General features: G+C 39.3%; 2 protein-coding genes across 2 annotated transcripts; one reads left to right on the top strand and one right to left on the bottom strand.

Annotated features, from left to right (window-relative positions):
* Positions 1–6,790: 6,790 nt before the first annotated feature.
* Positions 6,791–10,138, bottom strand: LOC126961107 (beta-defensin 106A). Its single transcript, XM_050801160.1, has 2 exons — positions 10,052–10,138; positions 6,791–7,039 (listed from the first exon to the last, which is right to left on the bottom strand). Exons 1-2 carry the CDS (start codon positions 10,098–10,100, stop codon positions 6,891–6,893), a joined length of 198 nt encoding a protein of 65 aa, XP_050657117.1. The 5' UTR covers positions 10,101–10,138; the 3' UTR covers positions 6,791–6,890.
* Positions 10,139–12,611: 2,473 nt separating this feature from the next.
* LOC126961096 (beta-defensin 105A) lies at positions 12,612–15,494 on the top strand. Its single transcript, XM_050801142.1, has 3 exons — positions 12,612–12,733; positions 13,073–13,118; positions 14,387–15,494. Exons 1-3 carry the CDS (start codon positions 12,664–12,666, stop codon positions 14,505–14,507), a joined length of 237 nt encoding a protein of 78 aa, XP_050657099.1. The 5' UTR covers positions 12,612–12,663; the 3' UTR covers positions 14,508–15,494.
* The last annotated feature ends 5,832 nt before the right edge of the window (positions 15,495–21,326 follow it).

Below are 21,326 nucleotides of genomic sequence, written 5' to 3'. Positions count from 1 at the left end.
AAGTCCAAGTCACTTCACTTGCTTCCTTGAATCATTTCTGAAGCAAGAATTGGATTAGATGATTTCTAAGATACCTTCCAGCCTTGACATCCCTCGATTCTGGTGAGACGACTTTCTCTTCCGTTTCAGTAAGTTTCAGTCAGGAGATTCTTGTTAAAACGGTGGTGTGGGTAATGGAATCGAAGTCCATCACCCCCAAGACCTCTCTGAAGTAAACATTCAAAGAAACACACAATGTCAAGGAGAAGAATGGCATGGAGCATGGGGAGGCCATAAATGCGTGAGGGTCCCAGCACATTTCTGTGATAGAAAGCGTGTAGGATGAGGATGACAAGTGACAACAAGGAATACTTGATGGTGGGCATTGTCCAAGGGTGGGATGTGTAACCACAGAGCATCAGGCTGACTTAGGGCTTGGGTGAAAAGGAGGACAAGAGTGAGAAGAGAGGTTAAAAGGAGACGATTTATAGGAATGCTGTGTTTCTAACAATGGCTCCAAATAAAACATAACCTTCCTCTTTAACCTTCCAGAGAGCATATGCCCTGCCCTCAACCCCGGGTATATGCTCCCTGGATTTAACCCCAACCCCACCCCAGGCAAAATATAATTCTTAAAATAAAATAAAACGTTTTAGAGAAAGCAAAAATATCCAATCTTGGAAGCTGACATTCTTGAATAAGCTCTCCTCATTCTAGAGCACAGATTAAGCAAAACCTGACAGACATACGTCGCTTGTACATCCTAAGCAAAATCTAGCAGTCAGTGTGTCTTCCCCAGAGTTCTCACTTAGGGGAGAATGTGATAGAAAACCAGGTCTCCTTACAGGGTAATAGAATAGAATAGAAGATCAGAAATCACAAACTGTGCCAGTTTGGGTGCTCCATGAAGCATATATCAACAGGAATTAGAAAGGAAATAAATTTACTGGGAAATGCCTGTGAAAAATAAAGGTGGGCCAGGTGCAGTGCCTCATACCTGTAAATCCCAGCACTCTGGGAGGCTGAGCGAGGGAGGAGGATCATTTGAGCTCAGGGGTTTGAGTCCATCATGGACAGCATAGACAGACCCCATCTCTACACAACAAGAAAATTAGCCAGGGATGGTGGTGTGTCCCTGTAGTCCCAGCTATTTGGGAGGCTGAGGCAGGAGGGTCTCTTGAGCCCAGAAGTTCGAGGTTGCAGTAAGCTATGATGGCACTACTGCACTCCAGTGTATGCAATAGAGCAAAACCCTGTCTCTGAAAAAAAATAAAATAAAAATTCAAAATGAAAAGATGGAGCGGGGAGGGAGTAAGATTGAGTAGGGAAAATCTTCAGAAGGTGATGTCAGTTAACACCTGTGAAAAGGTTTGGAGTCGGGGGAGCCTCAGACTGCAGTGCAGAAAATTTCAGCATTGCCAGTGGGGAACCCCAGTGCAAGACTGTCCTACACCAGCAGACATGGCCCAGCTCTAGTCCACAGTGTGCTCATTCACTGACTGGAAGCAGTCAGGGCGAGAGTGGTAGCCATGGGAATCCTGCCGCAGGTTACATATATGCAGCAGGTGGAGGCCGTCGGATACTCTCCCTACAGCAGACACACAGCAAGCACAAACGTGCAGGAGCCATGGGACCCTCCTAGCCTGCCACATGTTAGGCTTTAGTAATTTTTGATGTTGGGCCTCAAGGGGAAAAAATCAGCTAATATTCAAGGTCATCTATGTGACCAGGATTCTGAAGAAAATTAAAAAATTCTGATGATAATAAATATTCAGTAGCTCTCCAAAAAAAAAAAAAAAAAAGGAATTCATATACAGGGACTGAATAACCAAACTTCAAAAGAAATCCTATATCTTCTTAGGAGAAAAAAAAAAGCTTTTTTGCTGAGTCCGTATAAAGTATTTCAGAGTTCTGGTTTCGGTAACTACAAGTAAAAAGACTGAAAGTCACTACTTTAATTCTTAAAAAAAGAAAAAAGAAAGCCAAATAAAAGGAGAAATCAATGACTTTTCTTGAACCCACTAGGCCACTGAGGTCTCAGGGCAAACCCATCGCCTGGAAATCTGGAGTCACAGCTGAGACGAGCTAACCCGGAATGGAAGCTCTGAAACCATAAACTAGCAGGGACACATACGGTAACTTTGACAACTTGCTGGAGGCTGAACGTGGACATTTAGGAGAGTGAAAAACTACTAGAGACCATGGTCAAAGCTCTCCCTTCTCAACCCCTGCTATCCTGGGTTTTAAATCCAGGAAGCCCCCAAGGTTATCATGGTGAAGAGCCAGAATGGAAGCCCTGGTTGCTCTGAAAGACGTGAAGAGTGATATTGTGAAACACGTCCAGAGGATTCCCCATAACAAAAGCCTCCTCCTCTGCAGGAAAAACGGTTTTACTAGAGCCGTATCCCACCTGGAAGGGAAGACGTTTCCCTACTCCAGCCCCATCTGACCTTCCTGTCTCACTTGAGGGATGGGGGTAGCTAAGAAGTTCTTGTGAGCCGGGCATGGGGACTCACGCTTGTAACCCCAGCACTTTGGGTGGCCGAGGGGGGCGGATCACAAGGTCAGAAGTTCAAGACCAGCCTGCCCAATATGGTGAATCCCCATCTCCACTAAAAAAAATTAAAAATCAGCCAGATGTGGTGGTATGCGCCTGTAGTCCCAGCTACTTGGGAGGCTGAGGCAGAAGAATCATGAATCCAGGAGGAGGAGGTTGCAGTGAGCCTAGATCGTGCCACTATACTCCAGCCTGGTGATAGAGATTAAAAAAAAAAAAAAAAAAAAGTTCTCTTGGCGGTCACAGTGCAGGAACACAGGCCCAGGTAAAGATGAGATTTACTTATAAGACTATAGAATGCTTCCTTTTCCCCTGCCTCTTTTTTGTTTGTCCCTTGCAGCTGTCTGAGACATAAGATCCTTAATATCATCCTCAGGTTAGTTCCATTCAGCCATCGCCTCCATTTGCAGGCTGCACCAGGTCCCAGTATCATGTGGATAAATTGACAAAGATCAGGAAGTCATGGATTATATGCTTAAATGAAGATTCTAAATTCCTCAGCAAATTCCTGGTGGTTTTCCTTTGAGTTGGAGAAGTCTTTCACGATTTCCGTCAGTTCGGATTTTGACCAAGACATAAAGGTAATTAAAGAAGGCAGACACAGTTGATCTGAGGACCTAACTTTAGAAGGCATTTTCCTAACTTTCTTCTCATCTTCAGAGTAGAAAGGCAGCTGAGTGAAGAGGTTGGTGGAATCAGAGTAATTAGGCAGAGGAAGAAGAGAGAGAGGAGGAAAAGAAGGAGTATTCAGAGTTGAGTGAGTCCATGTACAATTTTTTATCATCACTGATTAAGTGCTTAAGCTTTTAATTTGCCTTTTGCAAAGAGTCTTTAAGAAAGGCAAGTTTTGATTTGCTTAGTCTTTTAGAAGCCTCTGCATGCCAATTAAAAACATATGTCATTTTTTTCTGAGGCATTTAAGATCACTTCTCTTTCAATGTAGCTTATAGATGAATAACTGTTTAGGTTAAAATTTCTTCACTGTGACCACCGTAATTCTAAGTTGTCATTAGGAAAGTTTACACATTTATTTAGAAAAACACAGCTTCTGGGTTCATAATTTTTATACATGAACGTAGCTAGAGTCCCAGATGGAGAGGTTCCAGACTACTTGGATAAGGACGAACTCATGATTCTTTGTCTTCCCCAAACCCTACCTTCTTAAGACCTTCTGTTGAACCCAGTTGAGCTTCTGTTGGATCCAGACACAGAGAGAAAGCAGTGAGTATAATGGGCTCAGCTGGTAACTCCATCTGGTTACTCATTGTCCCAGGAACCACCATCAGGGCTTCCTTGGGTCCCTCTTCTGACAATAGAACTGTTAAAAAATAAACTTAGGCACACAAACATCTTAAAGTTTTCTTTTGAGCAGGTATCAATTTAAGAATAGGGCAGGCTCCAAGTCACAAGTCTTCTGGGGCTCAGGCAAAGAGGCATGAGGAAAAAAAAGGCTTTTATAGGGTGAAAATAGAAGAACGGCAAATAAAACATTTAATTGGTTAAAGTGGAGTAAAAGCCTTATTCGAATCATTCCAGTTGACAGTCCCTTGTCAGAGGTTAGTTGGTGGTTTCTGATTGGTTAAAGTTTTCTTTTACTATTCTAACTAAGTTGGGTTTTAGTTTGTTTATGTAGAAACCGAGCGCACTGAAGCTCCCTCAGTCTCAATGCCTCTCATTTAATTATTTTAACAAGAGAAATATTCTGTGTTCATATATTGGAGAATTTAACGTTAAGGTGTCAATTATTTACAACTTGATCTATAGATTAAATATAATCCCAATCAAACTTTTAGCAAGATATGTTGTCGATATTTCCAGACTGATTCAAAAGACCTAGGATCGTCAGTACAATACTGAAAAGAACAAGGTTGGTAGGTTGGTGGATGATACGGTTTGGTTGTGTCCCTACCCAAATCTCATCTTGGATTGTTGCCCTCATAATCCCTACGAGTCATAGGAGGGACCTGGTGGGAGGTAATTGAATCATTAGGGTGGGTTTTTTTCTGTGCTGTTGTCATGATAATGAGGAAGTCTCACAAGATCTGATGGTTTTATAAAGGGCAATTCCCCTGCACACGCTGTCTTGCCTGTCACCATGTAAGACATACCTTGCTCCTCCTTTGCCTTTTGCCATGATCGTGAGGCCTCCCCAGCTGTGTGGAACTCTGAGTCCATTAAACTTCTTTTTCTCTATAAATTACCCCATCTCAGATATTTCTTTATAGCAGTGTGAAAATGGATGAATACACTGAACTTACACTATGTTATATCAAGACTCACTATAAAACTGCAATGATGAAGGCAGTGTGGGAGGGGTGAAGCAATAAATAAATAGATCAAAGAGATCAATAGAACAGAATGGATAGCTCAGAAAAGACCAAAGCAGCTGCTGTCTATCAAAGAAGCAAAGGTAATGTAATGGAGGAAGAACAGTCTTCTCAACAAATGATGCTTGAACAATTAGATTTCCCTATGCAAAAGAGAAGGAGAGGGAAAGAGGAGAAGAGGAAGTGATGAAGTGGGGGAAGAGAGAGAGAGAGGGAGGGGGGAGAAAGAGAGAGAGAGAGAGAGAGAGAGAGAGATGCCCTACGATGGGGGAGTGATTAAACAAACTGTGGTTCATCCATATCCTGGAATACTGCCCAGCAATGAGAAGGAAAGAGCTATTGACACATGCAGCAACCTGGATGAATCCTCAGAAAGTGATGCTGACTGAAAAAAATCAATCTAATACATTCCATTTATATGGTATTCCTAAAAGGATAAAATTGTAGAAATGGAGAACAAATCACTTATACAAGGGTTAAGAAGGAGGTGGAGGTGTGAGGGAAGGCAGAGTGGCTCTGAAAGAGTAACATGAGAAGTCCTCCTGATAATGGAAATGTTGTGCATCAGTGTCAATATCCTGGTTGTGATATTGCACTATGGTTTTACAAAGATGTTACTGTTGAGGAAAATAGAGTAAAAGATCTGGGTACCTTTCTGTATTATTCTTATTTTTTTGGAACTATATAGGAATCTACAATTATCTCAAAATACAAAGTGTAACTAAAACATCCTTTCCATAAAAGGGTTATTGATTATAATAGAATTAAATCTATCGACTTTGAAAAATTAAAGGGGAGGTAAGGCAAGATTTCTGAGCCAGCAGGAAACCAAAACTAACTCTTAAGCATTGGAAACATGACAGGAAATTCTTACTCAAACTGAGTAATTGTCTCAGTCCATTCATGCTGTTATAATAAGATCTCTTATACCGGGTGATTTGTAAACAATAGAAATTTATTACTTAGTTTTAGGGGCTGGAAGACCCCTAAAAGATTTGTTATATCCTGAGGACCCAGTTTCTGCTTCCAAGATAGCATCTGGTTGCTCAGCCTTCACGTGGCTGAAGAGACAAACTCTGTGTCCTCCCATGGTGGAAGGAGCAAGGCAGCTTCTTTCAACCTCTTTTATAAGGGTGCTAATTCCATTCATGAGGGCAGGGCCCTCCAGGCTTAATCACCTCCTCAAAGGCCTCACCTCTTAATCACCACAGTGGGAATTAGGCTTCAGCATTAATTTTGGAAGAACACATTCCCACCGTAACAGTAATTTTGAGGCTTAGAATCAGAAGGTAAATTGTCAGCCAGTTCCTAGGAAAATAGTAGGTAGTGATTTGGGGAAGAGGATCTAAATCACTGGAGTTACTGAGAATCATAGAGGTATTTACAACCCCCCTGCCTGTCAGTAAATTTTATCTCAGATTTACGTGGAGAGAACAAGTCTACAGGAAATATTTAATCAGTCCCAATTAAAGACATGGAGTCATGACGATTAATTTAGACAGGTGAGTGTGTGACACACAAAAGTCCTTGATAAATGGACTGCCTATCCATCAATTTGTCCTTCATGTAGCTATTCATGTAAATGTGTGCTCATCTATGTGGGCATATGGCACGATGGTAAAAAATTTTTTAAAGTGTGCTCATTACCTATTCATCTTCTTTCTACCTCACTTTCTCCCTTTTTTTTTCTTTACTTTTGTTTACTTCTTTCATCTCAATAGGTTAGTAAGGCCCAACTGGCTGAGTACAGGCTAGAGATTTGTTGATTTCTAGTCTCTTCTAGTCCTCTTTTAAGGAAAATATCATATGGCTTTGGGAAAATTTCTTTATCCCAGAATGATAGAAAAACAAACCAGGATGGAGGGAGCATCAAGGTCAGGCAGTGTTGTTCTTCTTTCTAAATGAAACACTTGACAAACCGAGCAAAGACAGTCATTTATATTTATTAAAGTGTCTGCTTACAGTAGAGGCAAGAGTAAAATGAAGCTAGGTTATGTATGCGTCTCTGGAAACCTAAATCTTCTGCATCAGTCTGTAGTGTTCCCACATGTCTGGATGGTCCGACAGCATTTCAGAGACTTCTGGCAGAAAGAAGTAAGTTCTTCATTTTTCTCACAACTGTTCTTGCATGTCCCTCTAAGTTTGTCGCATTTGTCATCAAAAAATGCATTCTTGGCTACACGAGGGAAGGAGCCATTTGGATTAATTCCCTTTTCAGACACGCGTGTTTACCAGATACAGTTGTATGACTAGTTGGTGAAGATTTTTTCACAAGCTGTCCTAGTGCCATATTCTACCGGTCGATGAGATGGTAGGGGACCTGATTTTTATCTGATATTTCAGTCTTGTAGTCACACAGGGTGAAATACCAGAAAGAATACATTTGTCTTTCAGCATTTGAGACCAAGCTGTGTAGGAGCTTTGGGAAACCTAAGCTATGGTTCTAGGATCGAAATCTGTTGGGGATAATTATCAACTGGTTCCCATAAACACTCGCAGAGGTGGCTCCTTTTCCCAGTGCACTCTTAGAGGCTGCTACCTGGTGAGAGTAGAGCAGGAGCTGAGACTGAGGAGATAGCTCCAGACCAGAGCAAAGGAAGGGATAAAGATACAAAAAGAAAATGAGTTTACTGTGCTAGATAGAAACTTGCTTGGAAGGCTCAGCCTGATTTCTCCTCCATATTCCACCAAAGCATCGACTGTGGAAAACTTGTGCTTTAGAGAAGGAGGGTGCAGCATGTTCGGAATGCTTTTCTAAGATTTTCTCTGTTCAGTTTGCATAGAATTCCAGTTCCCACCTTAGGGCTTTATCAGTAGCAGTCTCAAGAGCAACCTGCTTCAAGTTAAGGACAGACAGCACGTCTTACCAGGATCAACATTTTAGAGTTGCCCAATTTGTGTATACATAATGAAGGCATCAGATGTACAGAGATTGCATTTAATGTCTATACTATAATGTACATATATTTAATGTCAACATATAAAGGTGCCTAATTCACATCTACGTAAAACTTACAGCCAGATGGATGAGTGCCAGCATTATCCAGGATGAGCACATCAGTTCCTAAGTGAAAATACTCCACTATTTCAAAGCTCGATGAACTCTCGCTCTCACTGCCAGGGGTCTATGTTCTCTCTGCCTTACTGTAAGGCAGATACTAATATACTATACTATAGACTACAGTGTGGCATTCAGATAAAATCTTTTGGTTTAGTATAGTATTATAGTATAGCTTAATATATACTATAAAAATACTAGTATTATAGCATATACTAGTATAAAAGTGTATACTATAGTATTATACTAGTATATATACTATACTATATACTAGTATATAATACTACTAGTAATAATATACTAGTATAATATAGTATCTGGCCGGGTGCAGTGGCTCACACTTGTAATCCCAGCACTTTGGGAGACTGAGGCGGGTGGATCACAAGGTCAGGAGTTTGAGACCAGCCTGACCAACATGGTGAAATCCCATCTCTACTAAAATTACAAAAAATTAGCCGGGCATGGTGGCACGTGCCTGTAATCCCAGCTACTCAGGAGGCTGAGGCAGGAGAATTGCGTGAACCTGGGAGGCAGAGGTTGCAGTGCAGTGAGCCAAGATTGTGCCACTGCACTCCAGCCCAGGCAACAGAGTCTCAAAAAAAAAAAAAATATATATATATATATATAGAGTATATATACTAGTATAATACTATATAGTATATAATACTAGTATAATATTATACTATAATATAATATTACATTATACTATATTATACTATACTATACTATAATAATATTATAGTATAATACCATATTATAATACTAGTAAATAATTATAGTATATACTATGCTATACTATAATACTATACTAAACCAAAAAGATTTTCTCTAAATTCGATTATAGTATAGTATTATACTATCGTATATCTAATAGATAATTATTAGGTTATCTAATAATTATATAACAAGTGTTATGTAATGATAGATATAAGAATCTATAATTATATAATAATTATAGTAAATAATTATCTATAATTTTATAATTATAGTATTATCTAATAGATAATTTTATAGTTTTAAACATCTTTTTTTGACTAATTATATAATAAGTATGAGTGATCTGAAAAAGATACCTCTGGCCAGTTTCCAACGTGCACATCAAAGCCAGTGGCCTGAATACAGCATAGGTCACGGTGGGTCCTATATCCTCGTGTCCTGACACAGAATCTCCTCTCACAGGCTTGTCACAAAACAGACCAGAGCTATGAGCAGCTGATGTGAAAAGTTGAGCATTACACATGGGATCGTATATCACTGGCATCTGGCACAAACTGGGACTTACTGTGGGCTCTGAGAATCCCTTTCTTTAGGTCTCTGGAGGCTCACATGAGCCTAGTCTTACGCCTTCATTTTGGAGAGGATACAATTGGAGCCATTGGAGATTCTCGGGAGCAGGAGAAAGTGAAGAGAGTTTTGATATGGGAAGGGCGTCTTTAATGCCTCTTACTGTGGCAAGACAGTTGGGCTCCTGCCCTGGCTTTGTTTTGGTTATCTATATGACTCTGAGAAGCAGCCCATCTGAGGCACAATTTCTGCATCTGTAATAAAATTTGTAAAATGGACCTTCAAACCCAAAAAGATTTTCTCTAACTGCCATTAAATTAGAGGTAGGATAGAGTTTTCCTTAAAGGCACTGGCATTGGAAGACTAGATGCATTTTATGTGAAACTCTCATCACAGTACGTGGCTTGATGATATGTGATTAAGAAATGGCAGTCCAAGTTATGCTGCTTTACCTGTTGCCATGACTGGCATGCATGCATAGGTGTCTCTAAGCTCAGATCTTTACCTCTCTCTCCTCCTTACCTGTCTCAATCTCTACCATAACTATATTTTAAAAGGTTCATAGACTGCTATCCTTGTTTTTAATTTTTTTTCAATTTTTGTTTTTGTTAGTGAGCATGAGACTGGATGCCAAAAGACATGTTTCCTGGCCTTCCTTTACTCTTTCAAACCTGTGACAGCCCCTCCTAGATAAGAATGTAAAATGCAAAGGAATTACAGAAGAGGCGTTGGGGGATATCACCTCTTGTAGTAGATGGGTTGATCACACCCAGGCGTTCACTGAAGGGGACCCTCTCTCTGGGACACCGCCTCCGATCACCTTCCCTGTAAAGATGCCCATTTTACCTGGGGTCAGAAAGAAGAGCACAACAAAGAGAAAGAGGAAAGTCCTCATGACTGGGAGCGTCTTGAGAGATCAGCGCCGTGTTCATGAGGAAAGAGCAGCAAACATCCGCATTTATACATTTCTCCAGACCAAGTAACATCTTGATCAGTGAGGCTTATCAGAAACGAGAAGATTTTCATGCTCTGCTGCGCAGAGCCCAGCCAACCTCAGTGGGTGTCACTCAGTCTACAGCTCATCATTTTTTCTGATTCTGGAAAGTTTTCAAGAAGGAAAGTGGGGATGAAGGGAGGACAGAGTAAGGCAGACACAGAAAAAGTAAAAAAATCTGGAGTCCAGCAGTTTGATTTCTAATCCTGGCTGTGCTTCTGAACAGCTTTTGGTTTACTCATATGTAAAATGAGAGTAATTATACAATATCTCAATGCTTCAGTTAAGAGCTGATGAACCATAGTGAGGTGGAATCTGAATTCCAGATTCAGTCTTTTTGAGCTTTGCAAACTTGGCAAAGGGCTTGAACTAAGCATATATTTGTTAAAAAGTTTGAATCTTGCTGTATGCTGCACGCTTTTTGTGCTGGGTCCTGCCACGCTGCCCACCTGTATCATGGCGCCGTTGGCATAGCAAGGGGCTGGTAACCATCATGCCTTGCCCTAGACACTCAGGGCTTAGACACTCAACTCCAGTCCTTTGCATATTCACAGCCAGGCCACTGTGGGGTGGATGGTTGCTGCAAGAGGATAGTAAGGGGGAGGCCAGGTGGGGCCCAGGGTGCCAAAAGTGAGGGACGAGTGGCTAAGAATACTCCCAGGAAGGTGAAAAGGGAAAGGTAGTCTGGAGTGCACATAAGCCATGCTTCCAAAGTCCCAGAGCATGCTCCACAGTCCCATCAGACTTATTTACAATGCATATATTCAAAGGTAAAGTTATTAAGACTTTCAAAACAGTGACTGCAGAGCATTAAACCCCAAGTTAAGGCAGAGGGCTGTGACTGCACTGGGCATTTACCTAGGAGGTTGGTCCTGATGCAGGCTATACAAAATGCCTAAAAGCTGAACGCCCGGAGAGTCGGCCCTATCCCCTATGTATACAGGCATTAGCTTGGATTCTGAATCTGAATTGTTTGCAAGTCACAGCAGCAACATAAAAATGAGTGCCTTCCTGCATAGGTCAGAAAAGGTTCATGGTGAATTAATGAACTTGAAAAAGTGTTTACAGAAAACTTAGGTTCAAGGCTGAATAGAGAGAAATGTGCAGGTAGTACTAGTGACAGTAGCCAGGAACTCTGCTAAGTACTCTATATACCTTATCTCAGCAAGCCTCTTAAATGCTCTGTGACTAAGTACCATAATTATATATTCATTTTAAGGGTTAGGAAACTTGAGGTTCATCAAATTAAGCAACCTATCCAAGGTCATATACTTTGTAAGTCGTATACTTTGTAGTCTATATTTAAAATTTTTTCTACTTTACATTACAGAAATGAAGAACAGAACATCACGTAAATATAGGCAACAGGGTAGGAATAAGCAGAACTTATTTGAGGGGAAGATGGTATAAATCTTGCTTTTCATTCCACTTTTTTTGTGTGTTTTTTTGGTGTTTGTTGTTGTTGTTGTTGTTGTTGTTGTTTTGAAACAGGATCTCGCTCCGTTGCCCAGGCTGGAGTGCAGTGGCATGCTTATGGCTCACTGCAGCCTTAAACTGCTGGCTCAGGCGATCCTCCCACATCAGCCTCCCAAGTAGCTGTGACTCCAGGTACATACCACTGTGCCTAGCAAATTAAAAACATTTATTTATTTATTTATTTATTTATTTATTTATTTATTTATTTTTGTGGAGACAAGGTCTCACTGTGTTGCTCTGGCCGGTCTCAGAACTCCTGGTCTCAAGCAATCCACCTGCCTTAGCTTCCCCAAAAGCTATGATAATAGACATAAGCCACACATCTGGGCCAATACCCATTTCCTTAATGAATTTAAAATATGCAGTAATTATGGCTTTGGTGTGTGAAGTGGTATCTTACAGGAAAGGGGACTCAGAACTAACTGGACAAAATGATTGCTGCCCCTCCTCTTCTCCCTGTGATACTTGTAGACAATAAAAATGAAAGCTAGAAAAGTGAGAGTTCACATTTACTGAGTTCTTACATGGTACCAGGCCTCCTTCTAAGCATTCCACATGTTCAAAACACTTCTGCGTTATAATCATACTAGATTCTTACAAAACCTTGAGAGGCAAGCAGAATTTGTGAGTGGGTTCTTATCTTCTCCCAGAAAACAGAAGCTGGAAGAGATGAAAGGAGTCACTAGCTTCCAGCCCCTGCATTAGTATGGCAGAAACTAGCATGGCCTCTGCTCTTTCAACCTCTAGCCTGGTGTTCTTTCCACTACACCAGTTAGGCTACCCAAAATAAAAGGCTTTCTGGATGCCAAGGGTTGTTATCCATGGTATCATCCCTTGATCCTGGGAAATGGAGCATATAATTGTGCTTTTATTGATTCGCTTCACTGATCAAGAGCATCTCCCCATTACTTTTAAATAAAAATGAGCCTCTCGTTTGGGTCTTCTCAAGGAAATCCCAATCTCTATTCTGAAGAGTCTTCCCTAAAAGATGGCCCTGATCAGGAAGACATTTTATTTTGTATTTGCCGTGTTCTTCATTTTGGTTCAACAGCCATCAGGTAAATAAAAATGGATGGGATTTCGATTGGGCAGATTATAAAGCCTGATGATTCTTCGATGTTTGACCTTAATGGTCAAGCTCTCATGGTGCCTGTCATGGGAATTTCTTAGACCTACAGTGACATTTTCTAAGAGCAAACTGCATATAGTATATGCTTTTTGTGATTTGTTTTTGCTGGTTACCTGAATGCTGGCCTTGAGAAATAGAATAAAGATTGCAACTCTGTGATCTACTGCCTCCTGATATACCATGTCACACGTGGAGTTGGGAATGTTTTATACAGTGTTAATTCCTGTGTTGATTTTAATCTTCAAAATGTATTTTGTTTTGAATTTAGGGTGCCAGGCAGGACTTGAGTTTTCTGAACCATTTCCATCAGGTAAGTTAAAGATCTTCTATATAATTACTTTTTCTCTTAGGAACTCTGGCTCTGTTGGCTCTCTCTGATGTCTGGAGACAAAGAGGGGACAGAGATAGTGGTGGAAACAGAATTGCCTGAAAAACCAGTTCACTAACTTGTCTTCTTCTCTTTTTCTTGTTCCAAGGATAATATTTGGATATTTTTGATTTCATAGAAAAATATCTTTGTGACTGGACTGTAATTTGGCCATAGAGATTTGGACTCAGTGGCTTTTCCCACTAGCTGTTGGTGTTCACTAAACCAAGTTCTTAGATTTAGTCTTGTACCAGCCAATTAGCACTGCTCTGTGAACATGTCTGCCCATCTCTTGCAAGCTCTGCTTCTAAGTCTGGTAATAATATATGTCACAAATGCATGAGGTTAGTTGACGGAAGCTCAAATTAAAGAGTGAGGTTGCTTCAATGAAAACTCAGCACCATTGCAGAAAAGCTATTCATAACGAATAGCCCCCAGATCTTTTCTTTTTCTTTGAAGTCATCTTACACAGAAAGAAAGCACATTGTAAACAAAACTAAAAGAAATATTGTAGACAAAGTTGAAAAGGTTTTAGACAGAATTTCAAAGTGAGAAATATTAAGGTTGCTACTAGTACTTGAGTGTTTGCTCTGTACTAGGCATCCTGTTAAAAACTTTTCACGGAGTTTGTCATGTAATCCTCAAAACACTCCTATGTGGTAGGTATTATTATAACAAAAATATTTGCAAATAATATTCCATTTGATCCCTAAACTGATTTAAAAATGTAGTCAGGTGCTTCTCGAATGGCCACTGGACAAATGAGAATGTGGACCTTAAGAACCTGGCGATTACTAGGCCCAAACAAGAGTTGAACCTAAGTTTCTTAACTTCATCTTCGAGGATCTTTTCAAAACCACAATATACCCCTCCCATTTTTGTCTAGCAAACTTCACAGTCATATCAGGTATGTATTTTTATAGTTCTGTAATACGTGTGTCTCTTTGTCTGCCTGTGGTTTACTTTTGATCCCTGCAAGATGACAAACACTTGGAGAGTAGGAATTGTGATGATCTGTTGCTTAAAAATTAACTCTCCCCAACTCCCTACTGCAAAAGGCAGGAGCTCTTTTTGAAAACTCTGGGCTCGTTCTTGAGAATATTCCTTGTAATCATACACACGAACTCTCCCTTTTTTTGGTGGTGTTTCACATGTTCCCCATTTCTAGACATTTCCTGGAAAGCTCCCTCAGCAGCTGTTTCTTGGCACAGGGAGGTTTGCTGTCTGTGAGTCGTGCAAGCTCGGTCGGGGAAAATGCAGGAAGGAGTGCTTGGAGAATGAGAAACCCGATGGAAGTTGCAGGCTGAACTTTCTCTGCTGCAGACCGAGGATGTGACAAACCAGACCAGCACACTTATGGCCGTAGAAGCAGGCCTGGATATTCAAAGAAGTTCAAGAGAAGTTATGTGGTTTATCCAAATCACACAGTGAGTGAGTCTCAGAATCAGTCTCATTTCTTTCTCTCTTTGTTTTATTTTTTTTTATTGCTTATTTTTAAAAGATGACTTTTTTATTATTTTTTTTTTTTTTGAGATAGAGTCTCACTCTGTCACCCAGGCTGGAGTGCAGTGGCTCGATCTTGGCTCACTGCAACCTCTACCTCCCGGGTTCAAGCGATTCTCCTGCTTCAGCCTCCCAAGGACTACAGGCTTATGCTGCCGTGCCCTGCTAATTTTTCTATTTTTACTAGAGACGGGGTTTCACCATGTTGGCAAGGCTGGTCTCGATCTCCTGACCTTAGGTCATCTGCCCGCCTTGGCCTCCCAAAGTGCTGGGATTATAGGCATAAGCCACCACACTGGGCAAGATGACCTTTAAAAAAAACGTGTACCTAGTATCTGCTCAGTCAGATACCACTACTATATATTTGTAGAGTACCTTATAATTTATGAAATATTTTCCATACTTCTCTCATATGACTCATGATTACCTTACGAGGTAGGTTTTATTACTCCTTTTTATATTTGAAAATATTGAGGCTCAAGAGGCTGTCAGTTCTTCAGAGCCACAGCTAGGATCCAGTAACTGGTGTGCACATTGCTGTCTTGTTCTGTGTATCCATCTGTATGTACTAACTATGTTAATGGAGTAATAACTCTATCAAATACATTATTTTTATATTCACATTGTTTCTTGGTTTGCCTAAATACTGTCATTCATTGATTCTAGTACTTATGGTGTATGTACCTGTGAAAGAAAATGATTAGAGATTAACTTAAAATGTTCAACACAGAACATACATAAATGGTTGACTGTATAACTTTTGCCTTGTGAAATAAAATCCAGCTTCACAAAATAAAGGTCAAAATTACCAGCCCTATGACCAGTGACTTGAACTTGGTTACTTAGTTTTAACGTATGAGACTAAACAATGTTTTGTTTAACATTTGGGCCTATTATTTGTCTCTTTGTGCTCAAATCTGTTCCTTGTTTTTTTCTGCGTTGCTGAGTAAAATGGGAACTGTTAAATGCAAACGACATTTTCTAGGCTTCCTGACTTCTGGCTGGTTTTGGTCAATGTAAGTGTCTCCTAGGAGAATGGGAGACTGAAGAAGGGAGGGCAGTGTGTATCTCTCCCCGACCCCCTCTCTTCTCCAGCAGCGGCTCTTCCCGCTCAGCCAAACCCCTGCTTTTCTGCCTTCTGCTCTCACTTGGCAGTCCCACCGCAAGTTTAGCTTCTGCCAGCCAGTGCTCCTCCCAGGCTCACACAAATCCTTCCGTTTCTCCTCAAACCTTAGGGCAGTGGGAGATTTCAGCTGTGACTATCAGTAAGTTTGCCTCATTGCTCCCGCTTTGCATTGTCATCTTTTCCAACACTTTATCCGTACGTATTAAATTCTTTCTTTGGAACTATCCATTGGGGGAAACCTTTTAATGCTTGATTGATTCAATTTTTAGATTCATTCTATTTACATATGAACCACTGTTCTCCAAAAGAGATTTGAAACACAGCCCTCAAGAAGCCTAGAGTGTTTCCTACATTTATACAAGAATTACCCCAGGGCAGTGGGAAGTAGGGTATTTGGTCTTAAGAGTCCAGTTCACAGTAATTATCTGCTCGCAGATGCTCCTCCTCCCCAGGTCTCCACAGTGCAAATGCAGCTGCTAGCTTACAGAACACCAGGAAACTGGAATACTACTTACTCATTCCAAATACTGCATTGCTTTATCGTAAAAAAATGCTCTGGAACCTAGTTGAAGTTTCTTCTAATGAAAGATTCATGTGAGTGTCTCAAAGTCATACAACGTGGTAGACCAGTAGCTGTGCCCTGATAATGACCTCATGTAGCATCCAGATGGCAGCTTCAGGGGACACTTCCCACAGGTGCTCACCTAGTCACAAATTATCCCCTTTTGTGGCAGGCCAGGTCTACTAATCCAAGCCTCCATAACAACTGTTTTCGTACTCACTAAGTGGTTAAGTTAAATATTAAAAGCTTAAAAAGCCAGTGCCCTCATATAAAGGCTGGAATGTAACAAAATCCCACCAAGAGTTTTGCTTAGGCCTTTCCTGGGCCTTAAAGCATGACAAAATAACGAAGGAGTTCTTAATAGGACTCGTTTAGGATTAAACAAGTTTGTGGGAGGTCTGAAGAACTCCCTAAACATCAGTGATTTAGCAGGAGACAAGATAAGGGTAATAACCCCAGCACCTGGACCCATTTTGATTAAGTACATTTACTGAGGCTCTAGAGGAAGGTGTTTGGAACTCAGACCTTAGTTATAGATTAAAAGAAGTTAATGACTTATGTCTTGAGATGAATGCACACTTACACATAGACATATAGTTTAGAAGGTATATAAGCTCTGGAAAACTTTGTAATTTTAAGTTGGTCTGGTGATAATTTCCAGGCCTTCTCCCTGTAACTGGTTGCAGAAATAAAAGCTCTCTTCCTCCCCAGTTTATTTGCATCTCGTTATTGGGCTGTGAGAAATAGCAGCCCGACCCTCAGTTTGGTCCAGGAACACTTTTTCTTTACACTTTAGATTCATGGAAACAAAGAAGCTGAAAGTAAAAGGATGGAAAGAGATTTGCCATACAAACAATAACCAAAAGAGAGCTGTAGTGGCTATACTAATAGTGCACAAAACAAACTTCAAGACACAATTGGTACTAAAGACGAAGAAGGGCATTTTATAATGTTAATGACTTAACCCATCAAGATAATATAACAAGTATAAACACATGCCCCTAAGAACAGAGTGCCAAAATACATGAAGGGAAAATGGACAGAATTGAAGAGAGAAATAGAGAATTCAACAGTAACAGCAGTAGACTTTAATATACCACTTTTAATAATAGACAAAACAACTAGAAAAAAGATTAGCAAGGAAATATAAGATTTGAGCAGCACTGTAAAACAATTAGACCTCAAATTCATCTGTGGAACACTGTACCAGTTACAGCAAAATACACATTCTTCTTCTGTTCACATGAAATATCCTTTAGAATAAATTGTATGTTAGATTTAAAAACAAGCTCCCTCAATACATTTAAAAGGATAGGAATCATACAAAGTATGTTCTCTGAACACAATGGGATAATAGAAAGAAATTTGGGAAAGTCACAACTACGTGGAAATTAAACAACACAAGTGTAAATAAATGATGGGTCAAAGCAGAAAACATAAGGAAACATAGAAAATATTTTAAAGGGAATCCCCAAAACACTTTAAAATACACAACACAACAACAACTTACCAAAACTCTGAGATACAGCTAAAACAATGCTTAAAGGGAAATTTATAGTTGCAAATGCCTATATTTATAAAAAAGATAGATTTAAAATCAGATAGATTTAAAATTCCATCTTGAGATGGAAGATGGAATTATTTTCCATCTCAAGAAAATTAAGGAAGAGCCAACTAAACCCAAAGCAAGCAGAAGGAAGAAAATAATAAATATTAGAGTGAAAATAAATGACATAGAAACTAAGAAAACAATAGAACAAGTCAACAAAAAAAATTCATTTTTTGAAATGATCAACAAAATTGACAAGCCTCTAACTAGACTGACTAAGAAAAAAAGAGAATACTCATATTACCAAAATCATGAATGAAAGAGAAGTTTTACAAATGATCTTAGGAAAATTTTTTTAAAAGTATTATAAAGGAATACTGTAAACAATTGTATGGCAACAATTTTGATAACCTAGATGAATAAATGCCTAGAAATGCATACATATCAAACCTAATTCAAGAAGATATAGAAAGTCTAAAATGAACCAATAACAAATAAAGTACATGAACTGATAATAATAACACTAACAAAACTCCCACATAGTAAAACCCAGGACCAAATGACTTCACTGGTACATTGTGAAGATGTTATTCCATTTTCTCCTGCCTCGATTTTTTTTTTTTTTCAGACAGGGTCTCACTCTGATGCTCAGTGCAGTGGCATGATCTCGGCTCACTGCATTCTCTGCCTCTGGAGCTCAAATGATCCTCCCACCTCAGCCTCCTGAGGTGACAGATCACAGGTGCCTGCCACCATGTCCAGTTAATTTTTGTATGTTTTGTAGAGATGGGGTCTCATTATGTTGCCCAGACTAGTCACAAACTAAACTCCTGGCTCAAGTGATCTGCCCACCTTGGCCTCCCAAAGTGCTGGGATTACAGGTGTGAATCACCACACCTGGCCTGGCTTGCGTATTTTTTGATGAGAAGTTTGCTGCAGTTATTCTGTCATCTTTCTACCGGCAGGAGGCATATATGCCTTCTCTGTTGACAAAGTAGAGAATGTTTTTTGTTTTTGTTTTTTAATGTGCTCCCTTCTCCTAGTTCTCCTAGCTTTAATATTTTGTTTTGCATTTTTTAGATTGTTTATTGCACCAGTGCTGTACAAACAAGTGTTGTTCTTCCTCCGGTTTCTTAATTAAGAAATTAAGACTTTCTTTTCCATATAAGAGAAAGATTCTTGCAAGCTTTCGTTCTTTCTCACAGTGGCTGCTCTTCCCCTCACCCAACTTACATCATGAAATACTCTGATCTTTTCTGTAAGCACCCACTGAGTCTATGGAGAAGACATTAGACGTTGGTGTGAATTTCTCTTTTGTCTGTGACTCCAGAAGTTTATATTGTTTCTCTAGTTTATACTTGCTCTTAGCAATTCTTTACAGACTTTACTTGAAATCTTTTAAATCATATTCTGGGGGTAATCCGCTTCAGTGAGCAAGCTCTCATGTTCTTCATTTTTTGGAGGTTCCTGTCTTTTCTTATATTTGTAGGTAGGTGGCTGACTTGTGACCTTAGCTTTCCAATGAGTTCAAGAAACTGAATATTTGCAGTTTGCCATGTGTTTTTCTGTGTATTTGTTTTGTGTGGGATGATTTTCTTTACATATTTCTACACCTTAAGCAGAAGCCATTCTTCTTTTAATAACATATTTAATTTCTTTAAGAGATATAGAAATACTTATATTTTCTGCTAATTCTTGTGTCAATTTTGGTAAGTTAAATTTTTGAGAGAATTTTTCCATTTTATGTAAGTTGTGAAATGTTTTGGCATATACATGTTGACAAAATTTTTATATTATTTTAACGTTTCTTGGATCTGTAGTGACAACTTCTTTTTCATTTATTCTGTATAATTGGGCTTACATTGTTCCCTTTTCTAAGGTTCTTAGAGCATAATTTTAAGTCATAGATTTAAACATTTCTACTTTTCTACAATAAGTATTTGGATACAAATTTCTTTCAAAGTCATTGTTTTGTTGTGTTCCACAAAATTTGATATATAGAAATGATTTCCAATTATTCTTATTGTTCATTCTTTGATGCATACACAATCTAGAATTATGTTGCTTTATTTCCACATATTTGGAAATATCCTAAATAGCTTATTTTATAGATTTCCAGTTTAATCACCTTGTGGTGAGAAATATACTCTGAAGAATTTAAGTGTTTTTAAACACATCAATATTTGTTTTATGGCCTAGCATATGGTTTATATGTATGAATGTATCATATATACTTGAAAAAATGTGTATTTTTCAGTTATCTTATGACGTGTTCTATAAATATCAATTTAGTCGATGGAATGGTGGTATTGTTCAGATCATGTATGACTTTGCTAATTTTTCCCTGTGTTCTATCAGTTGCTGACAGACTGGTGTAAAAACGTTCTCCTCAAAAAAAAGCAGGGGTTGCAATATTAGTCTCTGATAAAACAGACTTTAAACCATCAAAGATCAAAAGAGACAAAGAAGGCCATTACATAATGGTAAAGGGATCAATTCAACAGGAAGAGCTAACTATCCTAAATATATATGCACCCAATATAGGAGCACCCAGATTCATAAAGCAAGTCCTTAGAGACTTACAAAGAGACATAGACTCCCATACAATAATAATGGGAGACTTCAACACTCCACTGTCAACATTAGACAGATCAACGAGACAGAAAGTTAACAAGGATATCCAGGAATTGAACTCATCTCTGCAGCAAGCAGACCTAATAGACATCTATAGAACTCTCCACCCCAAATCAACAGAATATACATTCTTCTCAGCACCACATTGCACTTACTCCAAAATTGACCACATAATTGGAAGTAAAGCACTCCTCAGCAAATGTACAAGAACAGAAATTATAACAAACTGTCTCTCAGACCACAGTGCAATCAAACTAGAACTCAGGACTAAGAAACTCAATCAAAACCGCTCAACTACATGGAAACTGAACAACCTGCTCCTGAATGACTACTGGGTACATAACGAAATGAAGGCAGAAATAAAGATGTTCTTTGAAACCAATGAGAACAAAGATACAACATACCAGAATCTCTGGGACACATTTAAAGCAGTGTGTAGAGGGAAATTTATAGCACTAAATGCCCACAAGAGAAAGCAGGAAAGATCTAAAATTGACACTCTAACATCGCAATTAAAAGAACTAGAGAAGCAAGAGCAAACACATTCGAAAGCTAGCAGAAGGCAAGAAATAACTAAGATCAGAGCAGAACTGAAGGAGATAGAGACAAAAAAACCCTCCAAAAAATCAATGAATCCAGGAGTTGGTTTTTTGAAAAGATCAACAAAATTGACAGACTGCTAGCAAGACTAATAAAGAAGAAAAGAGAGAAGAATCAAATTGACGCAATTAAAAATGATAAAGGGGATATCACCACCGACCCCACAGAAATACAAACTACC

The sequence above is a fragment of the Macaca thibetana genome, chromosome 8 (genome assembly GCF_024542745.1).
Source record: "Macaca thibetana thibetana isolate TM-01 chromosome 8, ASM2454274v1, whole genome shotgun sequence".
Taxonomy (NCBI): domain Eukaryota; kingdom Metazoa; phylum Chordata; class Mammalia; order Primates; family Cercopithecidae; genus Macaca; species Macaca thibetana.
This window is presented reverse-complemented; position numbering and strand designations above follow the sequence as displayed.